This window comes from Leucoraja erinacea, chromosome 26 (assembly GCF_028641065.1).
Source record: "Leucoraja erinacea ecotype New England chromosome 26, Leri_hhj_1, whole genome shotgun sequence".
In the NCBI taxonomy this organism is placed as follows: domain Eukaryota; kingdom Metazoa; phylum Chordata; class Chondrichthyes; order Rajiformes; family Rajidae; genus Leucoraja; species Leucoraja erinaceus.
The window spans coordinates 27,553,699-27,579,063 of NC_073402.1; the positions used below are offsets into that span (position 1 = coordinate 27,553,699).

At 48.7% G+C, this 25,365-nt stretch overlaps 1 protein-coding gene across 1 annotated transcript in view; it reads left to right on the forward strand.

Annotated features, from left to right (window-relative positions):
• Positions 1 to 25,031, forward strand: part of LOC129709877 (syndecan-3-like) — a 146,688-nt gene extending 121,657 nt beyond the window's left edge. The window contains exons 2-5 of the mRNA XM_055656519.1: positions 14,012 to 14,123; positions 18,489 to 19,090; positions 22,426 to 22,711; positions 24,648 to 25,031. Of these exons, the coding sequence (XP_055512494.1) occupies positions 14,012 to 14,123; positions 18,489 to 19,090; positions 22,426 to 22,711; positions 24,648 to 24,814 (1,167 nt within the window). The 3' untranslated portion in view covers positions 24,815 to 25,031. The remainder of the gene's footprint in view (positions 1 to 14,011; positions 14,124 to 18,488; positions 19,091 to 22,425; positions 22,712 to 24,647) is intronic.
• Positions 25,032 to 25,365: the final 334 nt, after the last annotated feature.

Sequence of the window (25,365 nt, forward strand, 5' to 3'; positions counted from 1 at the left end):
GGCAGTGGAGGCCAAGTCACTGGATGGATTTAAGAGAGAGGTAGATAGAGCTCTAGGGGGCTAGTGGAGTCAAGGGATATGGGGAGAAGGCAGGCACGGGTTATTGATAGGGGACGATCAGCCCTGATCACAATGAATGGCGGTGTTGGCACGAAGGGCCGAACGGCCTCCTCCTGCACCTAGTGTCAATGTTTCTATGTTTGGGGAAGCACAGAAAATAAACTTCTTGCTCCCGTCCCATCACCCAACTCTTGGAAGGCCAGTGTCAAGGACAGACACATTGTGAAAAATATACAACTTCCAGATGCTCTGGGACACATCCTCAGTGACATGACCTGGGGTCATCGGGTGTTTCAGGTCTCACAACATCAGCCACCTTCGTCCAGGCGACCCAGCCGGGGTTGATCAGGCCCCGACGTGGCCCAGCAGCAACCGCCCACAGATCAGCCATCTTAGTAACCACTCTGCAGGGGTTGGGAGACTCTAGTGCGTGGAGGGATTGGGTTCTGTGGGGTGAGTATTCTCGATGGGCTGAATGGCCTCCCCTATATTAAACCCGCGCTTTCACACGGTTGCAGGCGGGGAGGGAAATCATAATGCTAAATGTTTCATCCTTGCGGGTTGGAGCTGTGCATTTCAAAGCGTGTCCCACTTGTGTTTGATGTTCCCACCACTTCTAATTACATCTCGACAAGAGAAGCCGTTGTGGCTTAAACCTTAGCCTGGGGGTGAATGTTAATCTGCTGCCTATATCTGACAGGAGGGGCTGAAACGTCAGGGGTTTGCTTTCTCCATCGAAGGCCACAACTGCCGATAGATTTTGTTTGAGGTTCCTGCTCCAGTCATTGTCCCCCTTCAACCCCGATGATACGGGAGACCCCCTGGAATAGGGGAGGTGGTGGGAGGGTCCCGGCAGAGGCCACTTACTTCACCCAAACCTTGGCACGGAGTGTTTGGAACTACACGGCGCTCAATTTATTAATTGTTTCCTGATGAGACGCCCATCCTGACCCCCCTCCCCCCCCCCCCCCCCCCCCCCCCCACCCTCAGGCACCCAACGCAGCCTGATCAAGAATCTGCCCTTACGTTTGAGTTTGGTTTATTGTCACGTGCACTGAGAAACAGTGAAAAGCTTTATAGAATACATGGTTACAATCAAGCCATCCACTACAGTCAGCGGCACGGTGGCGCAGCGGTAGAGTTGCTGCCTTACAGTTCCAGAGACCTGGGTTTGATCATGAGTATGGGTGCTTGTCCGTGCGGAGTTTGTAAATTTCAGGTATCCATAAACTGCAAGACCACACGTGTGAAATTCACACACTTATGCCGAGTATTATTGGCCCATCTCACCTCACCGGCATCACTTTTATGGGCCTCAGTGCGAGGGAAAGTAATTTAGAACAAGTCTCCGTCGGTTCAAGATGCTCTCAAGCTCTCTTACTCAAAGGTCAAGCATCGCACTGTGATTACACACTGTCCACTCTGTCCGTGTTATAGCATTGATTGTACTTCAAAGAACTTTATCACCTCTGCAGTCCTTTGAGAATCGTATAGGTGTGAGCTGCAGGGTATAAAAGTAAGCTGGTTCTGCCTTCATGCCTTAAGAAATTTACTGCCAGCACAGAATCAGAGAAGCACAATTTACTGAGGGATGTACTGAAGCTCGGTGCAGCCAACATCAAGGCTCGGTGGGGGGAGGACCACAGTCTAGGGTCCTTCCGCTGCTGGACATTGGGGTGGAGACACCCCTTAAATAGGTATTTCACCCCAGGATTCACATGAGTAGCAATGGTGCCTGGTATAGTTATATTTCTGTGGACACTATCAAATACAACACCAATGTATAGCCACTGAGAATGTCGGAATTTTTGGCATAGTTGATAGACACAAAAAGCCGGAGTAACTCAGCGGGTCAGACAGCATCTCTGGAGAGAAGGAATGGGCGATGTTTTGGGTCGAGACCCTTCTTCCAACTGAGAGTCAGGGGAGAGGGTAAGGAGAGATATAGACGGCCATATAGAGAGATAGAACAAATGAATGAAAGATATGCAAAAAAGTAAGGATGATAAAGGCAATGGGCCATTGGTAGCTATGGGCTATGTGAAAACGAGTTTCAGACAATGAGACACACCGGGACGACATTGAAACGAGTAGGGTGGGGGAGAGGTGGAGAGACAGAGAGGAGATGCAAGGGTTACTTGGTTAGAGAAATTAATATTCATACCGCTGGGATGTAAGCTGTATTATTCTGTTTCATTCCGAATAAAGTTCATTTTGAGTTTTAAAAATTACTTTTCAAGCATGATGACAACTGAAACTTGTATTAACATGCTGGGTTTTAATGATACAATACGATACAATAGAAATGTATTTATCCCAGCAGGGAAATTGATCCTGCCAACAGTCATAAAAACATAAAATACATGAGACATGAAATTAAAGATTGGGAAAGCGGGGGCGGGGGCGGGGGAGGGGAGGTAGGGGCGTGGTGGAAGGGAGTTAATCCCAGTCTACCCACTGACAGAAGGGGGAGGAGTTGTACAGTTTGACAGCCACAGGGAAGAAGGATCTCCTGTGGCGTTCTGTGCTGCATCTTGGTGGAACCAGTCTGTTGCTGAAGGTACTCCTCAGGTTGACCAGTGTGTCATGGTCTGGGTGATCTGTATTGTCCAAGATTCTCCGCAGTTTGAGGAGCCATCCTCCCCTCCAAGACCACCTCTCATGGAGCAAATGCAGCAAATCAGCTACCCAAGATGGTGGCCATGCCCGGCGACTCTTTGCGTGCGGGTCCCAGAAGCGTATCTGTAATCATTCATCACAATCGCTCCATTCTTTTTAACCTCTCCTCCAACAGCAGTATGTCTCACTTCTTACTCTAACTCCCCTCGTCTTAATCTCCTCCCAGATGTGTCGATTCACTAAACGATATTCTCCTTTATCCTGTATCTGAACATCATGGCCACGGGGAGAACGTGCAAACTCCACACGTGCAGCACCCGGCTTGCATCCATTCCCGAAAAGGACGCAAGCTTCCGGCAACAATCAGTGGGAGCCATCACTTGTTGCAATAGATGATTCACCACTCACACAGGGAGTGGTGAATCTCTGTAATTCTCTGCCACAGAAGGTAGTTGAGGCCGGTTCATTGGCTATATTTAAGAGGGAGTTAGATATGGCCCTTGTAGCTAAAGGGATCAGGGGGTATGGAGAGAAGGCAGGTACAAGATATTGAGTTGGATGATCAGCCATGATCATATTGAATGGCAGTGCAGGCTCGAAGGGCTGAATGGCCTACTCCTGCACCTATTTTCTATGTTTCTATGTTTCTATGATGGTGGTAGCAGAATTGACTCTGGATACTTTCAGTTTCCAGCCCCGCGACCTGGACTCTTCTGCTATGGGGCAGCAGTTGGGATTGAACCTGGGTTTCTGGTGCTGTGAGGCAGCAGCTCTACCCGCTGCTCCACCGCCTTAAGGATTAACCTTTACAACCCCCGACAGCCTCTGACTAAAAAAAAACAGGGAATTCTGAGTGCTGTTGGATGTTGAAGAATCTGAATAGGTCACTTTTCCAAACCTGCTGTAGGTTAGTACACAGATGCTGCCTGACCCGCTGAGTTACTCCAGCACTTGCTGTTCTAATGTGTAGGAAGGAACTGCAGATGCTGGTTTACACCCAAGGTAGACACAAAATGAAGATAGAAACATAGAAAATAGGTGCAGGAGTAGGCCATTCGGCCCCATCGAGCCAGCACCGCCATTCATTGTGATCATGGCGGTGCTGGCTCGAGCGGTACAATTGGCCGTAAAACAGGTTGAGATGCCGGGTGATATTGAACGCTACTATACAATTGCGCGTCTTCCCTTTTAATTCCAACTGTGTAGCCAGAGAGAAACTGCCTAAAAAGGAAATCCAGCACAAGTTCTGGATGAATTCCTGCAGATTGTTGACATGCACCCAAGCCCACATTCCAGTCGCGATGAAAACTGTCTCAACATCTTGAAAAGTCCGTGGGTCATCTCTTCAGCGAGTGGATTCTGGGATCAGGTTCCCCTGTTGTCAACACTGTCTCTAACTTGTTTATCGTTTGGGCTCTTGCAATCAAACCTTTGCAGACAATCCGCTTGCAGTCGATGCTGGGGGCTTTGGTTACACCTCTGCTTTCGGAGTTTTGTGGCTGTGCGGAGTTTTGATTATTCAAAGTCAGCTTTATTCAGTGTAAAAAATAAATACTGTGCAAAGAATTCTTCCGACATTCTCGGAGGCTGTACATCCATGTATTGCATTGTAACGTAGTGTTTACCAATTTTACCCCGACCCTTGCCACCCATGTGATATCCATCCACTCCCTTATTTAAGGGACATCTCCACCATACTCTGCCCCCCAATATCCAGCAGCGGAAGGGCCCGAGACTGTGGTCCACCCCCACAGAGCCTTGGCGTTGGCTGCACCGAGCTTCAGTGCGTCCCTCAGCACGTACTCCCGCAGTCTGGAGCGGGCCAGTCGGCAATGACGCTGATGGAAAAGCAGAGCATTGAGCCATGAGGTTTGTCAGCTATTTACCATCCCAGTGGAGTCATTGACTCCAGAAGTACAGGTGGCACACTAGAGTCATCTCGCACAAAGTGTAAATCATTTTTTTCCCCCAAAATAAACTCCATTCAGAATAAAAAATATATACGAAACGAAAGCTGTGTAAAAAAAATCTCTTCATACATTCTCAGTGTCTATACATTCAGTAACGTTATACTCAGTAGTGTTCGCATCTGGGCAGCACAGCGGCAGAGTTGCTGCCTTACAGCACTAGGGACCCATGTTCGATCCTGACTACGGGCGCTGTCTGTACGGTGTTTGCACGTGACCGTGTGGGTTTTACTCCGGGTGCTCCAGTTTCCTTTCACATTCCAAAGACGTGCAGGTTTGTAGGTTAATTGGCTTCTGTAAATTGTCCCGAGTGTGTGGGATAGAACTAGTGTACAGGTACTCGTTTGTCTGGTCGGCGTGGACTTGATGGGCCGAAGGGCCCCCGTGTCCGCAGCGTATCGCTGAACTAAACTAAAACAACCGACAAACCGGCACGTCTTTGGGATGTGGGAGGAAACCCGGAGCACCTGGACAAAACCCACGCAGTCACAGGGCGAACGTGCAAACCTCGTACAGACAGCACCGGAGGTAGGAATGGAACCTGGGTTTCTGGCGCTGTGAGGCAGCTGCATGGGATTAGGTGAGAGGAAGGCTGATATGTCCAATGGTAGCACGCTGTAAGGATACCTCCTTCAAAGCAACTGGGCTAAAGGAGGAAAGTGTTAAAAATGATGAGGAGTTCTTATTGAGCGGAAAAGAAGAAGGACTTTCCACTGGCAGGAGGGCTGTTGACCCCAAAAACACAGTTGTAAGATCCCTCAGAGCAGCAGAGCAGGGAATAGCAGTGATGTGTTTTCCCAGTGAGTAGTGATCAGGAATTGGCCACTGGCAAATTCAAAGGGAATATTTGAAAAGGAAATCACATACATATTTGAAAAGTAGTTTAGTTTAGAGTTGCAGCGTGGCAACAGGCCCTTCGGCCCAGCTGGTCCATGCTGACCACCGATCACCTGCACACGTCTTCTATCCTACACACGCTAGGGACAATTTACAATTTATTGTAGCCAATTATCCTACAAACCTGCATCTATTAAGGATGTGGGAGGAAACCGGAGCACCCGGAGAAAGCCCACGGGGTCACGGGGAGAACGTACAAACTCCGTACATACAGTGCCTGCGGTCAGGATTGAACCCGGTCTGGCGTGCCGTAAGGCAGCGACTCTCCCGCTGTGCCACCGTGCCGCCCCTAGTTTGTAGGACTATCAGGAAGAGGGGGGGGGGGGGGGGGGGGGGGGGGGGGAGGGCTTGGACCTTTCAGGGTTTAGCAGAGGCAGCGTGGCCCACCAGGTTTGAGCCGACCTGCAATCCCCGTACACTTACACTGTCCGACACACTGGGAACAATTTACAATTATACCCAGCCAATTAACCTACAAACCTGTACGTCTTCAGCATCAGTTCAGTTTATTGTCACGCGTACCGAGGTACAGTGAAAAGCTTTTGTTGCGTGGTACCCAGTCAGTAGAAAGACGATAGACTATAGACAATAGGTGCAGGAGTAGGCCATTTGGCCCTTCGAGCCAGCACCGCCATTCACTGTGATCATGGCTGATCATCACCAATCAGTACCCCCCATTCCTGCCTTCTCCCCATATCCCCTGACACCACTATTTTTAAGAGCCCTATCTAGCTCTCTCTTGAAAGCATCCAGAGAACCTGCCTCCACAGCCCTCTGAGGTAGAGAATTCCACAGACTCAACACTCTCTGTGAGAAAAAGTGTTTCCTCGTCTCCGTTCGAAATGGCTTACTCCTTATTCTTAAACTGTGGCCCCTGGTTCTGGACTCCCCCAACATCGGGAACATGTTTCCTGCCTCTTAACAATGTTCTGTTTCAATGAGACAATACATGATTACAATCGAGCCGCCCACATTGTACAGATACATGATAAGGGAATAACCTTTGGTGCAAGGTCAAGCCAGCAAAGTCCGATCAAGGATAGTCCAAGGGGTCACCAGACATAGACAGTAGTTCAGCACTGCCCTCCGTCCTTGGAGTGTAGGGGGCACCCGGAGAAAAACCCCATGCAGGTCACGGGGAGAACGCACAAAGTCCGTATGTGTTGTACATCGTGGGGCTCGGTATCCAGACTCCCATCCCCCATCATTGCCATCAGGGTAATTAGAAGGGATGGGATGAAAACACATCCTATCAGTGTATGTGGGCTTACTTGACTGGAAATGTGAGTAACATTTGCAGGAGATTACAGGCAGGACCATCTGGCATGTTAATTCCTGACAGCGATGCCCCCTTTAATCTGGACGCAGCCTAATTTAATTGTATGATATAGTTCAAATATAAATTGCATACCGCAGTCATGATGTTGTCCCAGCCTGTATTTAACATGCAACTGGAGGGAACTTTGTTAATACTTTAGAAGTTTGAACTAAAATTGTCTGTACTCTATTCATTATAGTGTTTTTCTTCCGACTGATTTAAGAGAATGTGTGACCGGGAGGAATGTTACTGTGATCCTAGGCTGTGGGAAAGAAAGGAACCCTGTTTTAATGTTTGAACATAAACATAATGAGATCACTGCAAGAGTGTTGGCTGCGCTGCTCAGCTGCGCCTTCTTGCCACACACTGGGTCAGGATCCACTGTCAGCTCGTAAGCAATGATTCCTTAACCTTATTAGGTTGTTCGTTCACCTTCGATTTAGCTGCCGTAGCGAGCGAGCGAACGTCGCGAAAAAAAAAATTGGTCCATAAAATGAGTTGATACTCATCGGAGAATACAATGGTGACACACTGCTATTGATTTGGAGATCAGACCAGTTTGGAGAGGGCAGCTGGCATTTGTTTCCAGGGGGCTAGAATACAAAAGCAGGGAAGTGATGCCGGGGCTCGATAAGTCGCTGGTCTAACCGCATTTGGAGTATCGTGAGCCGTTTTGGGTCCCATATCTGAAGGATGCACTGGCATTGGAGAGGGGCCCAGAGGAGGTTTACGAGAATGATCCCGGGAGTGAGTGGGTTAATGAACAATGAGCGTTTGACGGCGCTGGGCCTGAAACACGCTGGAGTTTGGAAGGATGAGTGGGGACCTCATTGAAACTTACCGAATAGTGGAAGGCCTAGATAGAGTGGATGTGGAGAGGATGTTGCCACTGGTGGGGGAGTCTGGGACCAGAGGCCACAACCTCAGACCCCCCCCCTAAATGTCCAGCAGCGGGAGGACCCAATACTGGGCCTTGGCGTTGGCTGCAACAAGCTTCAGTGCGTCCCTCAGCACGTACTCCCGCAGGCTGGAGCGGGCCAGTCACAAACATTCCCCGACGAACATCTCACTCTGCTGGGAGGTCAACAAGTAGTGTTCTTGTCCAACTGTCCTAAGTACGACAGTGCAGGAGTCCTCAATGAGGACCTGGATCACATCTCTTCTTCTTCTATTTCTTCTTCTGCCGTATGTCTTTTAGACCTGCAGCTCCGTTGAGGCGAGCCAGGCCGATGTGTCATCATCCAGGTCAATCGGACCTCGTTCACCATCCGGTGGCTGGTGTTTGGGGCAACTGGTGACGATGTGCTCCACTGTCTGTGTTGGGTCCCCACACACTCGCAGGAGGCGCTCACTGGCCACGAGGCCCCACCTCTTCATACTGGCATCTGATGCCTGTCCTCAAGCGGTTGAGGGTTGTCTACTGCTTTTGGGGCAGGTCCTGGCCAGGGACGTCCATGGGGTCATCGATGTAATGGTGTAGCCTAGATGGGTCCGCTGACTTCCACTGGTCGTCTTGACCAAGGCCGCCTTAGAAGCGTCAGCTGGTGTTGTGCGGTGCAGCTCTCGGGCATGCGTGGCAAAGGGGCGCCGTGACTTGAGGGATCACATCCCAAACCACCAGAATGGGATCATGTTCTTAGGAAGAGCCCCTGAGCTTTTGGTACTGGCTGCAGGAATAAGGAAGTCAGTCGTCACCTGTTTTAAAAGAAGTGATCAGATGGCTTCTTTATTGACAAGAATTGACTGCAAACCCCATATCGAGTGGCTGCAGGCAGTTGTAAAGCAATGTCGAGAGCTCAGCAGAATCGTGTTGCTCAGTTCCACAGAGCATCTGGCATTTTATGGGTCTATTACGGGATAATGTGCTATTCCTCTGGAAAGTTGCCCAAATGCAGAGGAAGTTGCTGAAAACTCACCTGCTCCCGCATTTTACATTCGCTGAGCTAATTCAGCCTTTAACGGAGCTCAGCGGGTGTCATGGACAAAGATAGATCCATCTCTCTCCTGAGATAAGACGAGAATGGAATAGAAACGAGATCTGATCTGCCATCGCACTTCCCGGCGCGGAGAGGCCAAACTTTGGACCAGAGGATGAAAAAATAAAGCACATGGTGTTGGAGTTAGCTCAGCGGGTCAGGCAGCATCGCTGGAGGGCATGGATGGGCGACGTTTCGGGTCGGGACCCTTCTTCAGACTGATTGCAGGGGGTCAGAAAGCTGGAGGAGAGGAGGGGCAGGACAAAAGCATGGCAGGTAATCAGTGAACAGGTGAGTAGGATTTTTGAAAGTCAGACAGTCAGACGAAGGGCAGAGGTGAAAAAAAAGCATGAGACGATAGGATTGAAGATTTGCAAATTGTGAAGCTAGAGGAAGGAATGTAGGTGGAGGGGGTGGGGGAGTTCTCAAGGTCATAACTTCATAAGGTACAGGATACTGAGTTGGATGATCAGCCATGATCATATTGAATGGCGGTGCAAGCTCGAAGGGCCGAATGGCCTACTCCTGCACCTATTTCCTATGTTTCTATGTTGCGATAAGTGATAGGAACAGAATTCAATCTTCCCCCCCCCTCACCTAAATCCTATGTCTTCTGGTTCTCGATTATCCTCCTCTGGGCTAAAGGCCCTGTGCATTTACCCAATCTATTCCTCTCGTGATTTTGTACACCTCTGTAAGATCACCTCACATCGTTTTGCACTCCAAGGAACAAAATCGTAGCCTGCTCAACCTCGCCCTATAGCTCAGGCCCTCAGGTCCTAACGACATCGCCATATATCTTCTCTGTACCCTTTGCAGTTCCTGCCATAATGTAGAAACACGGGGCTGCAGATGTTAGTTTTTGTAGATAAAAAAACTCGCAAAGTGCTGGAGTAACTCAACAGATCAGGCAGCATCCCTGGAGAACATGGATGTGTGATGTTTTAGGTCGGGACCCTTCTTCAGACTATCTTCTTGTTCTCCAGAGATGTTGCTTAACCCACTGAGCTACTCCAGCACTTTGTGTCCTGTTTTGTTATAAAGCCATCGCTGGTTCTAAGTGGTGGAAATGGCTTCAGGTTCATGAATTAAGGCCATCGCTCAAAATTAAATCTCAGATTTAGTTGCACTTTTGGTTTCCTCTGTTCTGCTGCCAGAATTGTGTAAAATGAGCCGGTAGATTAATGTTGTGCTTTGAAGAGCCGAGTTGTTTCAACAATTAATTGGCATCCAGCCAAGGCCCTTGTTCTCACTCAATATTTCTTTCGGGGCTCCTGTCAGTCCTGCTGCAGAATTGGGAGAAGATTATGGTGGGTGTATGGAACGAACTGCCAGAGGAAGTAGTTGAGGCTTTAGACTTTAGAGATACAGCGCGGAAACAGGCCCTTCGGCCCACCACGTCCGTACCGACATGTGATCCTAGTGATCATCCCGTACACTAGCGCTAACCTACACACGAGGGACAATTTTTTTTACAATTTTACCAAAGCCAATTAACGTACAAACCTGCACGTCTTTGGAGTGTGGGAGGAAACCAGAAGACCCAGAGAAACCCACGCGGTCACAGGGAGAACGTGCAAACTCCAGACAGACAGCACCCATAGTCAGGATCGAACCTGGGGTGAGCTAGATGCTATTGGTCAGCATGGATGTGGTGGGCTGAAGGGCGCTTCTACGCTGTACATACGACTTACAATAGAAGTCCCACCACCAGCCTGTCGGGTAGTTAAAAGTGGAGACATGGACCACCCTAGCATTTTCCACGCTCCATGAATTATTTTTTAAAATGACTTATTTTATTATTACAATTTTAAACGATTATGTTTAAGCGCTCGCTTTGTGAAGCCATCAGATAGTTTCCACTAGTGGGGAGAGTCTAGGACCAGAGGGCACAGCATCCGAATAAAAGGACGTACCTTCAGAACGGAGATGAGGAGTTCAGTCTTTAGTCAGAGGGTGGTGAATCTGTGGAGTTCATTGTCACAGGCGGCTGTGGAGGCCACGTCAATGGGTGTTTTGGAGGTTGACCGATTAGTATGGGCGTCAGGGGATAATGGGAGAAGGCAGGAGAATGGGGTTGAGAGGGAAAGATAGATCAGCCATGATTCAATGCAGAGAGCTGATGGGCTGAATGGCCTGATTCTGCTGCTTTGATTTATGAACTTATGAGCATGGTGCATGCAGGAAAAACACAGTTGCAGCCGAACAGGCAAAAGTTGTGGCGATGTTGAACTCTGCTGGAAAAGACCACATCTGACAGGAGTCAATGACACTGGACAGTGTTTTACAACCCAATCTCCTTTCTAAAAAAAAAATATTTCCTGTCGTATTGCAAGGCGACCAGGTGCAGTTTATTAAAGCAGCCGGAAATGGGTTTATCACTGAAGAAAATAACTATTTTTTCATTACCCTGTCATTACGTCAACTAGTTGTAAATTAACCTAGTTGTGAATGAGTGAAAAATGATTTTTAAAAAGGGCGGAAGCATTTTACCAAAATACTAACGAGGGATACAATAAACAGGGGGATATAAGGCCCTCCAGCCCTTCATACCTGTTCTCTCATTTAATAAGATCTGATCTTTAGTTTAGTTTCGAGGTTCAGTGCGGAAACGGGCCCTTCAGCCCACCGAGTCCATGCCGACCTGTGATCTCCAGACACTGGCATTATCTTGCACATACACTAGCGACAATTTACAATTTTTACTGAAGCCAATTAACCCTCAAACCTGTACGCCTTCGCAGTGTGGGAGGAAACCGGAGCACCTGGAGGAAACCCTCACGGTCATCGGGACAACGTGCAAACGTGCAAACTCCACACAGATGGCATTCGAGATCAGGATCAGGATGAAACCCAGTTCTCTGGCGCTGCGATGTTGCAGCTCTACCAGCTGTGCCTGTGTGAAGCCTGATTACCTCAAACTTCAAATTAATTAAATTTAATGAACAAAATTTAAATGAATTAAAAATTTAAAAACTTAAGTTTGATTACTATCAGTCTGAGAGCCCTGTGGGAGTAAAGATTTAAAACTAATCTTCGTCTAGGCTTGGAGAGTCATCAGGTTAGAGGAGTCTTGTCGAACAGTTCATGCTTGCACGCCTCCATTAGATTGGGCCCATCCACTTACAAACTAATGTGTGAAGGGAGACAAGTGATAATATTAATGTCTCGGTCTGCATTTAGCGATCTTGAATGCTTTGCACAAAATAGCCCATTTATATATTTCCACCACTGGTGAAATCTCTATCTGCCTTTAAATAACTCCAGTAAGTTTTGGTTTTGTTGTGGTCTAGCCCCCAGTTTACCTCCTTCATATTTGAACCTTGTGTTTGAAGCAGTGGGAATATATCGCAAAAATGGGAAAGAAATGTGCGGGAGGAGATTTATCCTCGACCACTCGTGTTACTTCAGTTTAGTTTAGTTTAGTTTATTGTCACGTCTACTGAAGTCGAGTGAAAAGCTTTTTTGTTGTGTGTCACTAGTCTTTCCCTCCAGTGAAAAGACTATACATGATTACAATCAATCCATCCACAGTGTACAGATACTGGATAAAGGGAAGGACATTCAGTGCAAGATAGTCTATGCCTCAGAGGGCGGTGGAGGCAGGTTCACTGGAAGCTTTCAAGAGAGAGCTAGATAGGGCTCTTAAAAATAGCGGAGTCAGGGGATATGGGGAGAAGGCAGGAACGGGGTACTGATTGGGGATGATCAGCCATGATCACATTGAATGGCGGTGCTGGCTCGATGGGCCAAATGGCCTACTCCTGCATCATTGTCTATTGTCTATTGTCTAAAGTCCAATCAAAGATAGTCCGAGGGTCTCCAATGAAATAGATGGGAGGTCAGGACCGCTCTCTAATTGTTGATAGGATAGTTCAGTTGCCTGATCACAGCTGGGAAGAAGCTGGGGGTGGGGGTGTTTTCACTTCTGTACCTCTTGCCTGATGGGAGAGGGGGGAAGATGATGAGACTGGTCATTGATTATGCTGCTGGCCTCGTTGAGGCAGAATGAAGTGTAGATGGAGTCCATGGAAGGGAGGCGTGCAGGAAGGGACTGTAGATGCTGGTTTACCCCCGAAGATAGGCACATAACGCTGGAGTAACTCAGCGGGACAGGCAGCAGCTCTGGAGAGAAGGAATGGGGGACATATCAGATTGTGACCCTTCCTCAGACTGAGAGTCAGGGGTGAGGAAAATTAGAGATATGGAAGGGTAAGGAGTGAACAAACAGATCATAGCAGACGATGAACAAAGAAATGTAGGTTGAGGGGAAGAAGGGAAGTTGTTATTTCATAGCTTCCAAAATTGTTTACATTGAATCAGTTCTTAGAAGGGTTTCGGCCCGAAACGTTGCCTATTTCCTTCGCTCCATAGATGCTGCTGCACCCGCTGAGTTTCTCCAGCACTTTTGTCTACCTTTGATTTTCCAGCATCTGCAGTTCCGGTGGGCGGTGCGACTCACGTCGCAGTAGCCTCTGCAGTCCGTCTGTCTTTTGGTTGTTTTTTGTCTTGTTTGTGTATGTGTGTGTGTGTGTGTGTGTGTGTGGGGGGGGGGCGGACTTTAAAAATCTTTCCCCTGAACGGCGAACCCGGGGTGACACCGGGAGCCCGCGGGTCCCTGCTGGGAGACCGCTTTTCGGGGCTTCCGCAACGGCGACTTTACCCACCCGAGTCGTGGGGTTGAAGTGTACCTGGAGCGTGGCCTTACATCGCCTGGCGCGGCTTAAATGGCGGCGGGACTTTGCTAGCGCCGGCCGGGGGCTCCAACAAGAAGACCCGGAGCGTGGCCTTGCATCGCCCGGCGCGGCGTTAATGGCCGCGGGACAATTGCCATCGCCCGCCGGGGGCTCTGACTGACATCGGTGGGGAGAGGGGAGTGCAGGGGAGAGATAAGTTTTTTTGCCTTCCATCACAGCGAGGAGGAGATGTGCTGTGATGGATGTCTGTGTAAATTGTGTTGTGTCTTGGGTCTATTTTTCTTGTGTGTATGACTGTAGAAACAACATTTCATTTGAGCCTCTATGAGGTTCAAGTGACAAATAAATTGTATTGTGTATTGTGTTAAACACTTTCCCAGTCTTTCCAGCCTATAGAGTTGTACGACGTTTACCTGGGTATTCAAATGGAGCCAAATAACAACTAACCTTAAATGCCTCTTGTCTCTTTCATTGCAGATGTATCGCACATCCAGGCAAACCCAGGACCTGGCAACACTAACAGACATGGAAGGGTCAGGGTCGGATGATGAAGATGAAGGATTGTACTCTGGTTCTGGCGGTTCAGGATGTAAGTAGCAACTGCCGACTGTGTGTCTCGTAACGAACCTGTATGATGTTGGTCTCCATTTATAACGAGCAACAGCTACAATTGCTCTGACATCTTGCGGGTCCCATTGATTGTAAAAGGCTTTTCACCGATGGTGTGTCGTTCACCATTGAAACTTCTGCTTTAGTTTAGTTAAGAGGTACAGTGCGGAAACCGATCAAGTCCGCGCCGACCAACGGGCCCCGTACATTATCGCTATCCTACACCCACTAGGGACAATTTTTGTACATTTACTCTAAGACAATTAACCTACAAGCCTGTACGTATTTGGACTGCAGGAGGAAACTGAAGATCTCGGAGAAAACCCACTCAGGTCACGGGGAGAACGTACAAACTCCGTACAGACAGCACCTGTAGTCAGGATCGAACGCGGGTCTCTGGCGCTGTAAGGCAGCAGCTCTACCGCTGCGCCACCATGCCACCACTAACCCAGACCCCAGTGATGCCGTACTTTAGACTTTAAAGATACAGCACGGACACTGCCCCTTCGGACCACCGAGTCCGTGCCGACCAGCGATCATCCCGTACACTAATACCATCCTGCACGTATCCTACACACTAGGGACAATTTTTGCTATTTTTTCGAAGCCAATGAACCTACAAGTCTGTACGTCTTTGGAGCGTGAATGTATAATGGTACATAGCAATGAAGCTGGGATTTGCAATCACGTTTAGCACCAGTAATCACAGATTAATTTCTGCCTCTTTTGAGCGCCTCGTTAATCTCTGTGCAGTTTTCACTGTTAACTCTTCCATCGTTTACACGAATGACGTGAGAAAAAATGCAGAATGTTGTAGGAAAGATTCCCAGCCCAACCCAACCCAAACCATTCAGGTTGGGTTGGGAACCATTCAGGTTGGGTTGGGAACCATTCAGGTTGGGTTGGGAACCATTCAGGTTGGGTTGGGAACCATTCAGATTGGGTTGGGAACCATTCAGGTTGGCAACCATTCAGATTGGAGCGAGATGAAGACAACCTTTGATTTTGAGGGTCCCAAAGAACTGCTGCTGCTAGTCTTACGTTGACTCTGAGACCCAGTACGCTACAGATGCTGGTTTACAAAGGAATACACAAAGTGCTGGAGTAACTCAGTGGGCCAGCCAGCATCTCTGGAGAAGAGGTTCCATGTTCTCGGGTCGGGACCCATCTTCAGACTGAAACCAGTGCTGGCAACCCAGTCCGGTACCCAGGCCAGTGCTAAACGGTGAGAGGAGACATTTTTTGGACGAGGTGCAGGTTATGAGGAAGGGAGGCAGTAGCTGGCTGATGGCAAGTTAATAGACTATTAGAGAGCGGCACGGTGGCGCAGCTGGTAGAGCTGCTGCCTCACAGTGCCAGAGACCCCGGTTCGATCCCGACCTCGGGTGCTGTCTGTGCGGGAATTTGCACATTTTCCCCCCTGTTTCCTCCAGGCGCTCCGGTTTCCCCATACACGCCAAAGACGTGGATTCCAGGTTAATTGGCCTCTGTAAAATTGCCCGTAATGTGTTGAGAGCAGACGAGAAACTGAGATAACATAGAGATAGTTTCAACGGGGGATCGGTGCTCACTCAGTGGGCCGAAGGGCCTGTTTCCGAGCAGTAACTAGAAACTAAAAGTGAACTGAACAGCAGACCGTCCTGTGAAGTCTATTTCTGAGCAGCTGTTCTGACATCTATGCAGAAAATGCCACTCAATCTCTTCTTTTATACCTATTTAACAGGAGGAGCAGATTGCACAGAAGTAGCAATCTCTCTCTAATGAGGTCCCAGTCTGCCCGTTGCAATCTGTAATGTGCTTCACCTGACATTTTGATTTTTTTTCCACACTTTGCTGTTTTTACATTGGGAACAGGAGGAGGCCATACAGTGCCTTGGCTGAGTTGCACTGTTCAGCAGAATTGTAGTTGACAAGTTCATGAGTATATAAATGACAGGAGCAGAATTAGGTCATTCGGCTCATCAAGTCTACTCCGCCATTCAATCATGGCTGATCTATCTCTCCCTCCCAACCCCATTTTCCTGCCTTCTCCCCATAACCTCTGACACCCGTACCAATCAAGAATCGATCTATCTCTGCCTTAAATATATACGCACTGACTTTGCCTCCACAGCCTCCTGTGGCAAAGAATTCCAAAGATTCACCACCCTCCAAATCTCCTGATCACTGCCTTTGACCAAAGTTCTAAAAACTGACTCCCAAACTTAATAATGTGCAGGAAGGGACTGCAGATGCTGGTTATTACCGTAGATAGACAAAAAATGCTGGAGTAACTTAGCGGGACAGGCAGCATCGCTGGAGAACAGGAATAGGCGACGTTTCGGGTCAAGATCCTTCAGACTGAGAGTCATGGGAGAGGGACACTAGTGGTATGAAAAGGTGCAGAACAAACCAGAGCCGGCACCGATGAGTCTGGAAAGGTGGAGCCCACAATGGTCCATTGTTGGCTGTGGAAGAGGTGATAACGAAGGGATACAAACAGTGAAACTAGCAGGATGATTGGGGTGGGTGAGGGACATAGAGAGAGGGGTGTTTCGTTTATTGACACATGTACCGAGGTACAGTGAAAAGCTATCGTTGCGTGCTAACCAGTCAGCGGTCTGAGGAAGGGCGTCTTCACACTCCTTCTTCAGTAGAAGGGTTCCGATCCGAAACGTCCCCTATTCCTTTTCTCCAGAGATGCTGCCTGACCCGCTGGGTTACTCCAGCTATTAGGGATCAGACAGTACATGTTTACAAGATGGGAGAGAGGAGAGGCAGGCAATATTTGAAGGGGAAGAGGGGAATTCATTATATAACACATCTAACCTCGCCCATACTTTGACAGCTAGGCACCTGTCAAAGCAAAGCCACTGTTCGGTCTGAATGTCTGATTTTATTTCAATTTTTAGGCCTATTTTAGATATAGTAATTTTAACTTTTAAAGCTATAAGTATTTATTCTGTTTTTATTAACCGCGCTGATGGGAACTGATTGAGAAACATTTTTTTTCGTTTCATCTGTGTATGTAAATTACATTAAAGTCAATACAGAATACTGAACTGAACATTGGCCTGCTTCACATATTCCCATGGGTGGCACGGTGACGCAGCTGGTAGAGTTGCTGCCTCGTGCGCCAGAGACCTGGGTTCGATCCCAAGCTCGGGTGTGGAGTTCTCCCTGTGACTGCGTGAGTTTCCTCTGGGCACTCCAGTTTCCTCCCACATCCCAAAGGCGCGTGTGTTTGTAGGATAATTGGCCTCTGTGAAATTGACCCCAGTTAGGAAGGAGTGGATGTGAAAGTAGGATCACTAAAAATAGAACTAGTGCAATCGGTGATTGATGATCGGTGTGGACTTGGTTGGCTGAAGGGCCGAATGGCAATATCATGGTCCTGGGACAGGTTTACCCATTGGCAATGTCCTTCCTTACCCATTGAGGGTACTATGATTTAGTATTAGAAGCATCGAGCCAGCGCCGCCATTCAATATGATCACGCTGATCATCCAAATTCAGTACCCCGTTCCTGCTTTCTCCCCATATAATAATAATAATAATAATAATATCTTTTTATTGTCATTACATGTCAGTGCAACGAGATTTAGTATGCAGCTCCAACCGATGAAAAAGAAAAGTAAAATAAATAAATAAGCTGTGTGTCGTGACCATCCGAGGGAGACAGTCCATGGGGGGTGGGGTGGGGGGCACTCAGCAGGACCGGTTCCCTTGATTCCATTAGCCCCAAGAGCTATATCTAACTCTCTCTTGAACACATCCAGTGAATTGGCCTCAACTGCCTTGTGTGGCAGAGAATTCCACAGATTCACACCTCTCTTGGTGAAAAGGTTTTTCCTCATTTCAGTCCTAACTGGATCTTCTTCTTAAACTGTGACCCCCCTGGTTCTGCACACCCCCAACATCGGGGACATTTTTCCTGCACCTAGCCTGTCCAATCCCTTAAGAATTTGATATGTTTCTATAAGATCCCCTCTCATAGAAACATAGAAACATAGAAGATAGGTTCTAGAAGAGGAGTAGGCCATTCGGCCCTTCGAGGCTGCACCGCCATTCAATATGATCATGGCTGATCATCCAACTCAGTATCCTGTACCTGCCTTCTCTCCATACCCCCTGATCCCTTTAGCCACATCTAACTCCCTCTTAAATATAGCCAATGAACTGTGGCCTCAACTACCTTCTGTGGCAGAGAATTCCACAGATTCACCACACTCTGTGTGAAAAATGTTTTTCTCATCTCGGTCCTAAAAGATTTCCCCCTTATCCTTAACCTTTTAAATTCCAGTGAGTACAAGCCCGGTCGATCCATTCTTGCCTGATTTACCTCAGTATTTCCGTTCTTTTTCAGACTTTGATTACGACACGGAGCTGCGATTTACCACCGGTCTGTCCCAGGCGGTGACAACCACACCATCCGCTTCTGCCTTCAGCTCCATCCAGCCCTTTGCCTTCACTTTCAGGAGCTCCACCCTGGCAGGTGGCAGTGGTGCCCGGGCACCTCCACCCACCTCCGCCACCCTCACCACCCAGAGGGCGGTGACGTCCGCTCCCGCCCCCGCTACCATGCCGGCCACCACCGCCACAATCGCCACCACCGCCACAATCGCCACCACCGCCACAATCGCCACCACCGCCACAATCGCCGCCACCGCCACCGCCCGCCGGCCCACCGCCCACCGACCCACCAGGGTCAGCACCGCAGCAGCCACCACCTCCACGGCCACCACCGCCGCCATCGTTCCGGACACCCGCGGCGGCGGCTACACCGTGGCCGTCGTGCCTCTCGCCACCACCGTCGTGGCGGTCACCACCAAGCAGAGCGCCGTCACCAGGCCGGGACCCGTGGCCCGGCCCGTCTCCACACCGGACACACGGGCACATCGGCCAACGCTGGAGACGTTCACGGCAGGCACCAGCAAAACCATCCTGTCCATTCCTCTCATCACAGAGGTGAGTCTTCCCAACACCTCAGGCACAGCGGTAGAGTTACTGCCTCACAGCGCCAGAGACCCCGAGCTCGATCCTGACCTCTGGTGCTTGTCTGTACGGAGTTTGTACCGTCTCCCTGTGACCTCCGGGTGCTCCCGTTTTCTCCCACACTCCAAAGAGGCGCAGGTTTGTAGGTTAATTGGCTTCGGTAAAACAACTTGTTCCTAGTGTATGTAGCAGAGTGTTAGTGTACGGGGTGATCGCTGGTCAATCTGGGCTAGGGAGCTCTTTTCACTCTGTGTATCTCTATAGTCTAGACTAGACTCAAGAAAATGCAACAAAAACACACATAGATTATCCATGATTTACATGCTAGTCAGCAAAGAAAATCAAGGACTTAGTGCAAAAATCACAATTGGAAAAAGTCCATGGTAGTGCAAGAGGTGGCCTGTGGTGTTCAGTTGTCTCCTAATCTGAAGAAAGACATTCTTGCCATAGAGGGAGTACAGAGAAGGTTCACCAGACTGATTCCTGGGATGGCAGGACTTTCATATGAAGAAAGACTAAATAGACTCGGCTTGTACACGCTAGAATTTAGAAGATTGAGGGGGGATCTTATAGAAACGTATAAAATTCTTAAGGGGTTGGACCGGCTAGATGCAGGAAGATTGTTCCCGATGTTGGGGAAGTCCAGAACTAGGGGTCACAGTTTAAGGATAAGAGGGAAGTCTTTTAGGACCGAGATGAGAAAATCATTTTTTACACAGAGAGTGGTGAATCTGTGGAATTCTCTGCCACAGAAGGTAGTTGAGGCCACAGTTAATTGGCTATATTTAAGAGGGAGTTAGATGTGGCCCTTGTGGCTAAAGGGATCAGGGGGTATGGAGAGAAGGCAGGGATGGGATACTGAGTTGGATGATCAGCCATGATCATATCGAATGGCGGTGCAGGCTCGAAGGGCCGAATGGCCTACTCCTGCACCTATATTCTATGTTTCTCTGTTTCTATGTTGCGGATGGATTAAAGTTGTGCAGTATGGTTCAAGAAATAGATGGTTGTTGGGAGGCAGCTATTCCTGAACTTGGTGACTTCACATGTTTTATTTTTTAGTTAATTAAAAACTAAAGTTCTTCTTCACTGCGATTGCACCACTGGCTTTTAGTGCAGATTATTGGATCCAGAGTGGTGTAAAATAATCATTGCTGGGGTGTACTTGCGTCAAAACATGTCTGTCTAATAAGTAGCTAAAGAGGAAATGAGAGAGAGAATGATTTACAAGGCTACAGGGAAATAAACAGGAGGAATGTAAGGGTTGCTCTGCTGTAAGCTGCCATGGGCCCAATGGTCCCTTTGAGTTTAGTTTAGTTTAGTTTAGATATACAGCGCAGAAACAAGCCCTTCGGCCCTCGGAGTCCGTGCCGACCAGCGATCCCCGCACATTAACACTATCCTAAACACAAGGGATGTACAGTTTTACCAAGCCAATTAGCCTACAAACCCGTGGTCTTTGGAGTGTGGGAGGAAAGCAGAGCTCCCAGAGAAAACCCACGCAGGTCACGGGGAGAAGGTACAAACTCTGTACAGACAGCACCCATAGTCAGGATGGAATCCTGGTCATTGGCCTGTCGATGCTGTAATAAGTAGATTTCTGTAAAATAACTGGAGTCGATTGTATTTCTGTGTTTAAATCGTTTAACAGCTCCCTGTGCACTGAAACAAGTGCCTGGGGCAAGAGTTTAGATGTGCATGGCTAACGTTCCAGCATATCTGGATACAGAAACGTTCATATTTTTGAGGGATGCCTTCAACATTTGCCTGCGTTTGATTTGCAGAATGTACGATGGTGAATTTACTGCTTTAATGCTTGTCAGAACGCGCCTAATCCTGGGATTAGTTGGGGCATATAGCAAAAAACTCCCTGGCAGTGTAGTCCTGGTGAATGGGGGCATCGTGCCTCAGGAGCTCATGACTGACTATTATCCTTTGTATTACATGCGTATGCACACTGGGTGTTAGTCCCCTGTGCCTTCCCTTTAATCCTTTTCAACATGCACCCAAAAAGTGTTAAAGAAAGAACTGCAGATCTTGGAAAAAATCAAAGGTAGACAAAAATGCTGGAGAAACTCAGCGGGCGAGGCAGCATCTACGGAGCGAAGGAATAAGCGACGTTTCGGGTCGAGACCCTTCTTCAGTCTGAACCTTTTTCCCACGATAGACCTGTCAAAGGTCTAATCAACCTGATCTCCCGGTGGCCCAGCACTTCAACTCCCCCTCCCATTCCAAATCCGACCTTTCTGTCCTGGGCCTCCTCCATGGCCAGAGTGAGTCCCACCGCAAATTGGAGGAACAGCACCTCATATTTTGCTTGGGCAGTCTGCACCCCAGCGGTATAAACATTGGCTTCTCCAATTTCAGGTAGTCCTTGCTTACTCCCTCCTTCCCCTCCCCTTCCCAGCTCTCCCACAGCCCACTGTTTCCGCCTCTTCCTTGCTTCTTCCATAGATGCTGCTTCCCCCCCCCTCCCCCTACCCAAAAAGTCAGCTCTTGCACTGATCAACAGAAAAGACAAAATGGTGGAGCAACTCAACCAGCAAAAAGCAATGGGCGCCACCCCTTCCTTCACTCCAGAGATGCTGCCCTCCAGTCCCCCTGAGTCTGACACTCCAGCATTTTGTGTCTCAACGTGTTTGTTTGGTGGGACAACCTCAAGGAGATCTGCACCCTGTCATTCCATCACAGCCAAAACATTCATGAAGGACATGTGCAGTCATTCTCATCAATTGCCATTTAAGCTCTATGGGTAGAGTTTAGGTAAGCTTAGATTAGAAATACAGCGTGCAACCAGGCCCTTCGGCCCACCACGCCCATGCTGTCCATTGATCACCCGCACACCAGTTTTATGTTATATTATCCCAGTTTCACATCCTCTGCACTTGGGATAATTTGATAAAAGTCACATAAAGGGTGCTTACAAAGTCACAAAGTATCTGGAGGTACATGTTTTCACACCTGTACCTTTTGCCCGATGGGAGAGACAATAAACAATAGACAATAGGTGTAGGAGTAGGCCATTCAGCCCTTCACGCCAGCACCGCCATTCACTCTGATCATGGCTGATCATCCCCAATCAGGGGAGGAGAGGTTGTGTCCAGGGTGCGACTGGTCCTTGGTTATGCTGCTGGCCTTGCCGAGGCAGCGGGTTCCCCTGGTAATTCGATGTTTTGATTTCATAAGTTCATAAATCATAGGAGCAGAATCAGGGCCATTCGGCCCATCGAGTGGGCTTGACAGGATTTGGGGAGTGAGATCTTCTCTTGATGTATAAATGTCTTTCTTTCCAACCCCGCCACGCGCAGAAAGCGAGCACCGGCGATCGGGCGGTCGGCGTGACCATCAACAACGAGGTGGAGGCTCCCGCAGCCGGGTTGCCGAGCGGAGACTTTGAGCTGACGGAGGAAGGCGAGGTGGAGAACACAGACGCGAACAACGAAGTGTTTGGTGCCGTCACACAATCAAACGTCCGGGACACTGGGAAGATCGGTCTGCCCGACGTTATAGACAATGCAATAGACTCTGGCAGCTCCTCATCAGCCGCTCAACTCCCCCAGAAGAACATATTGGAGAGGAAAGAGGTGTTAGTAGGTAAGGCAATTTCTAAAATTCATTTTTGCCATGGTTTGCATTAAAAAAAGTAAGTAAGTAAGTTTATTGGCCAAGTATTCACATACAAGGAATTTGCCTTGATGCTCCACCCACAAGAAACAACATGACATACAGTGACAGTTACGAATGACTCAGAAAACACTAAACATTAATAATAATAAAACATTAATGATAAAACACCATTGATCAAGCATGTGAACCAACAAAATACCAGATCAAAGGGTTGGCTACAGATTTTTGGCTGTTGAGTAGAGCAACTACTCGTGGATAACAACTGTTGTTTATGTCTGGCTGTGGCAGCTTTGACAGTCCGGAGGCGCCTTCCAGAGGGAAGTGATTCAAAGAGTTTGTAGCCAGGGTGAGAGGGGTCAGAGATGATCTTGCCCGCTCGCTTCCTGGCCCTTGCAGTGTACAGTTCATCAATGGAGGGAAGGTTGCAGCCAACAATCTTCTCTGCTGATCGGATATAGGCACATAGTGTTGGAGTAACTCAGCGGGTCAGGCAGCATCGCTGGAGAAAATGGGCAGGTGACGTTTCGGGCCAGGACCCTTCTTCAGACTGATCGTAGCGGGGAGGAACTGGAAGCAAAACAAGACCCAGGACAATTCAGGGGCTGGCCACAGATGACATCAGGCAGGTGGTTCCAATCAGTCGATTGTTGGCCAGGGATGGTGTTTGGAGAGGAAGGGTCCACCCAAAACACCGATAAAACCAACTAAGTTTCAGGTCGAGACCATTCTTCTGACTGATTCGACCGTTTATACATCAATGTAGTCTCCCTATAAACTCCATCAACGTTGGCTATGTGTGGTGAATCAAGGATGTGAATGCTCAGGCCAGAATCGCTTTGCAAGCCACAAGGTAACAAGAGTTGGCCTAACTAACTTCTGAGCGCAGGTATATGGGACTAGGGGAGATTATGTGTTCGGCACGGACTAGAAGGGTCGAGATGGCCTGTTTCCGTGCTGTAATTGTTATATGGTTATATGTTATATGGTTAACTAAGGCTTTATACAGCTGCAACATGACCTCCAAATGTTATATTCAATGCACCAACTGACGAAGGCAAGTATGTCGTCTGCCTTAGAACAGGCACAGCGCAGCGGTAGAGTTGCTGCCTTACAGCGCTTGCAGCGCTGGAGACCCGGGTTCGATCCTGACTACGGGTGTTGCCTGAACGGAGCTTATACTTTCCCCCCGTGACATGCGTGGGTTTTCTCCAAGATCTTCGGTTTCCGCCCACACTCCAAAGACGTAGGGGTTTGTAGGTTAATTGGCTTGGTGTAAATGTAAATTGTCCCTCGTGTGTGTAAGGGTAGTGTTAATGTGCGGGGATCGCTGGTTGGCGAGGACTCGGTGGGCTGAAGGGCCTGTTTTCTAAACTAAACTAAGACGCAACATAGAATATTACAGCACGAGTAGGCCTTTAGGCCTGCACAAGAGTAGGCCGCATGGCCAAACATGATGCCAAATGCCTAACTGCTCTTGAGGAGTCGAAACTTGATGTCAGGGGTGTGATCTTCTTCTTGTGAATGAAGCATAAACCAAAGGAATAGTTAGAGATTAAGCCGGGTGTTGAGCAGCCAGGTTGTTGTCTCTGCGCCAATGTCTGCCAGGCCCTGAGCTCCATTTGGTGGTGCACAAAAATGCTGGAGAAACTCAGCGGGTGCAGCAGCATCATGCTATCGTTTGCTAGCGGGAGATGTTAAATGCATTTCGTTGTCAGCATCTATTGGAGCGAAGGAAATAGGCAACGTTTCGGCCCGAAACGTTTCGGCCCGAAACGTTACTATTTCCTTCCAGAAGGAAAGGAAATCCACAGGCTGGGCTGTGGCGGGGAAGGTTGATCATGGTCTTAATTGCTCGCTCACTGCTGGTGCTACTAACGTTTGAACTCTTGTCCCTCCCGCTCAGCGGTCATCGTCGGGAGAGTGGTCGGAGCCCTGTTCGCTGCCTTCCTGGTCATGCTGCTGATCTACCGGATGAAGAAAAAGGACGAAGGCAGCTACACGTTGGAAGAGCCAAAGCAGGCGAGCATAGCTTACCAAAAACCTGACAAGCAGGAGGAGTTCTACGCGTAGACCCTTCCCGAGTGCCTCGGAAACTGTTCGGACTGTAAACAGATCATTCCCCTTTCAAGCAAATTACGTAAGGAAGGGGAACCGCGCCAGATGTCTCCTGATTGAGCAGAGTCCTGCAAGCGAGCGAGTAGCAGAGTCGTGTTTTAATGCTGGTCTTTTTTTCCCACTGGTGTTGTCCAATTTACTGTCACTGTCCCAACCAAGACTTCCAAAGGGGGGGGGGGGGGGGGGGGGGGGGGGGGGGGGGGGGGGGGGGGGGGGGGGGGGGGGGGGGGGGGGGGTTGTACTAGAATAAAACAAAAAGCACAGTAACTGCTTACGGAGAGCTGCAACACCGCAATAGAGTTACGGGCTGGGGCAGAGCATTGTGGCTGAGAGATGCTGAAAGGTTTGCATATCAAAGGAAAATAGGATTTTTTAAGACGTGTTGCTCACCCAGACTGCTACATACTTTTATTTAATGTCAGTAGTTGAATTGTTTCCAAGGCTACTTCCCTCCAAAACCTCTTGTGAGCCACAACTTGCTACTGTGTTTATCTTATTCTCTATTC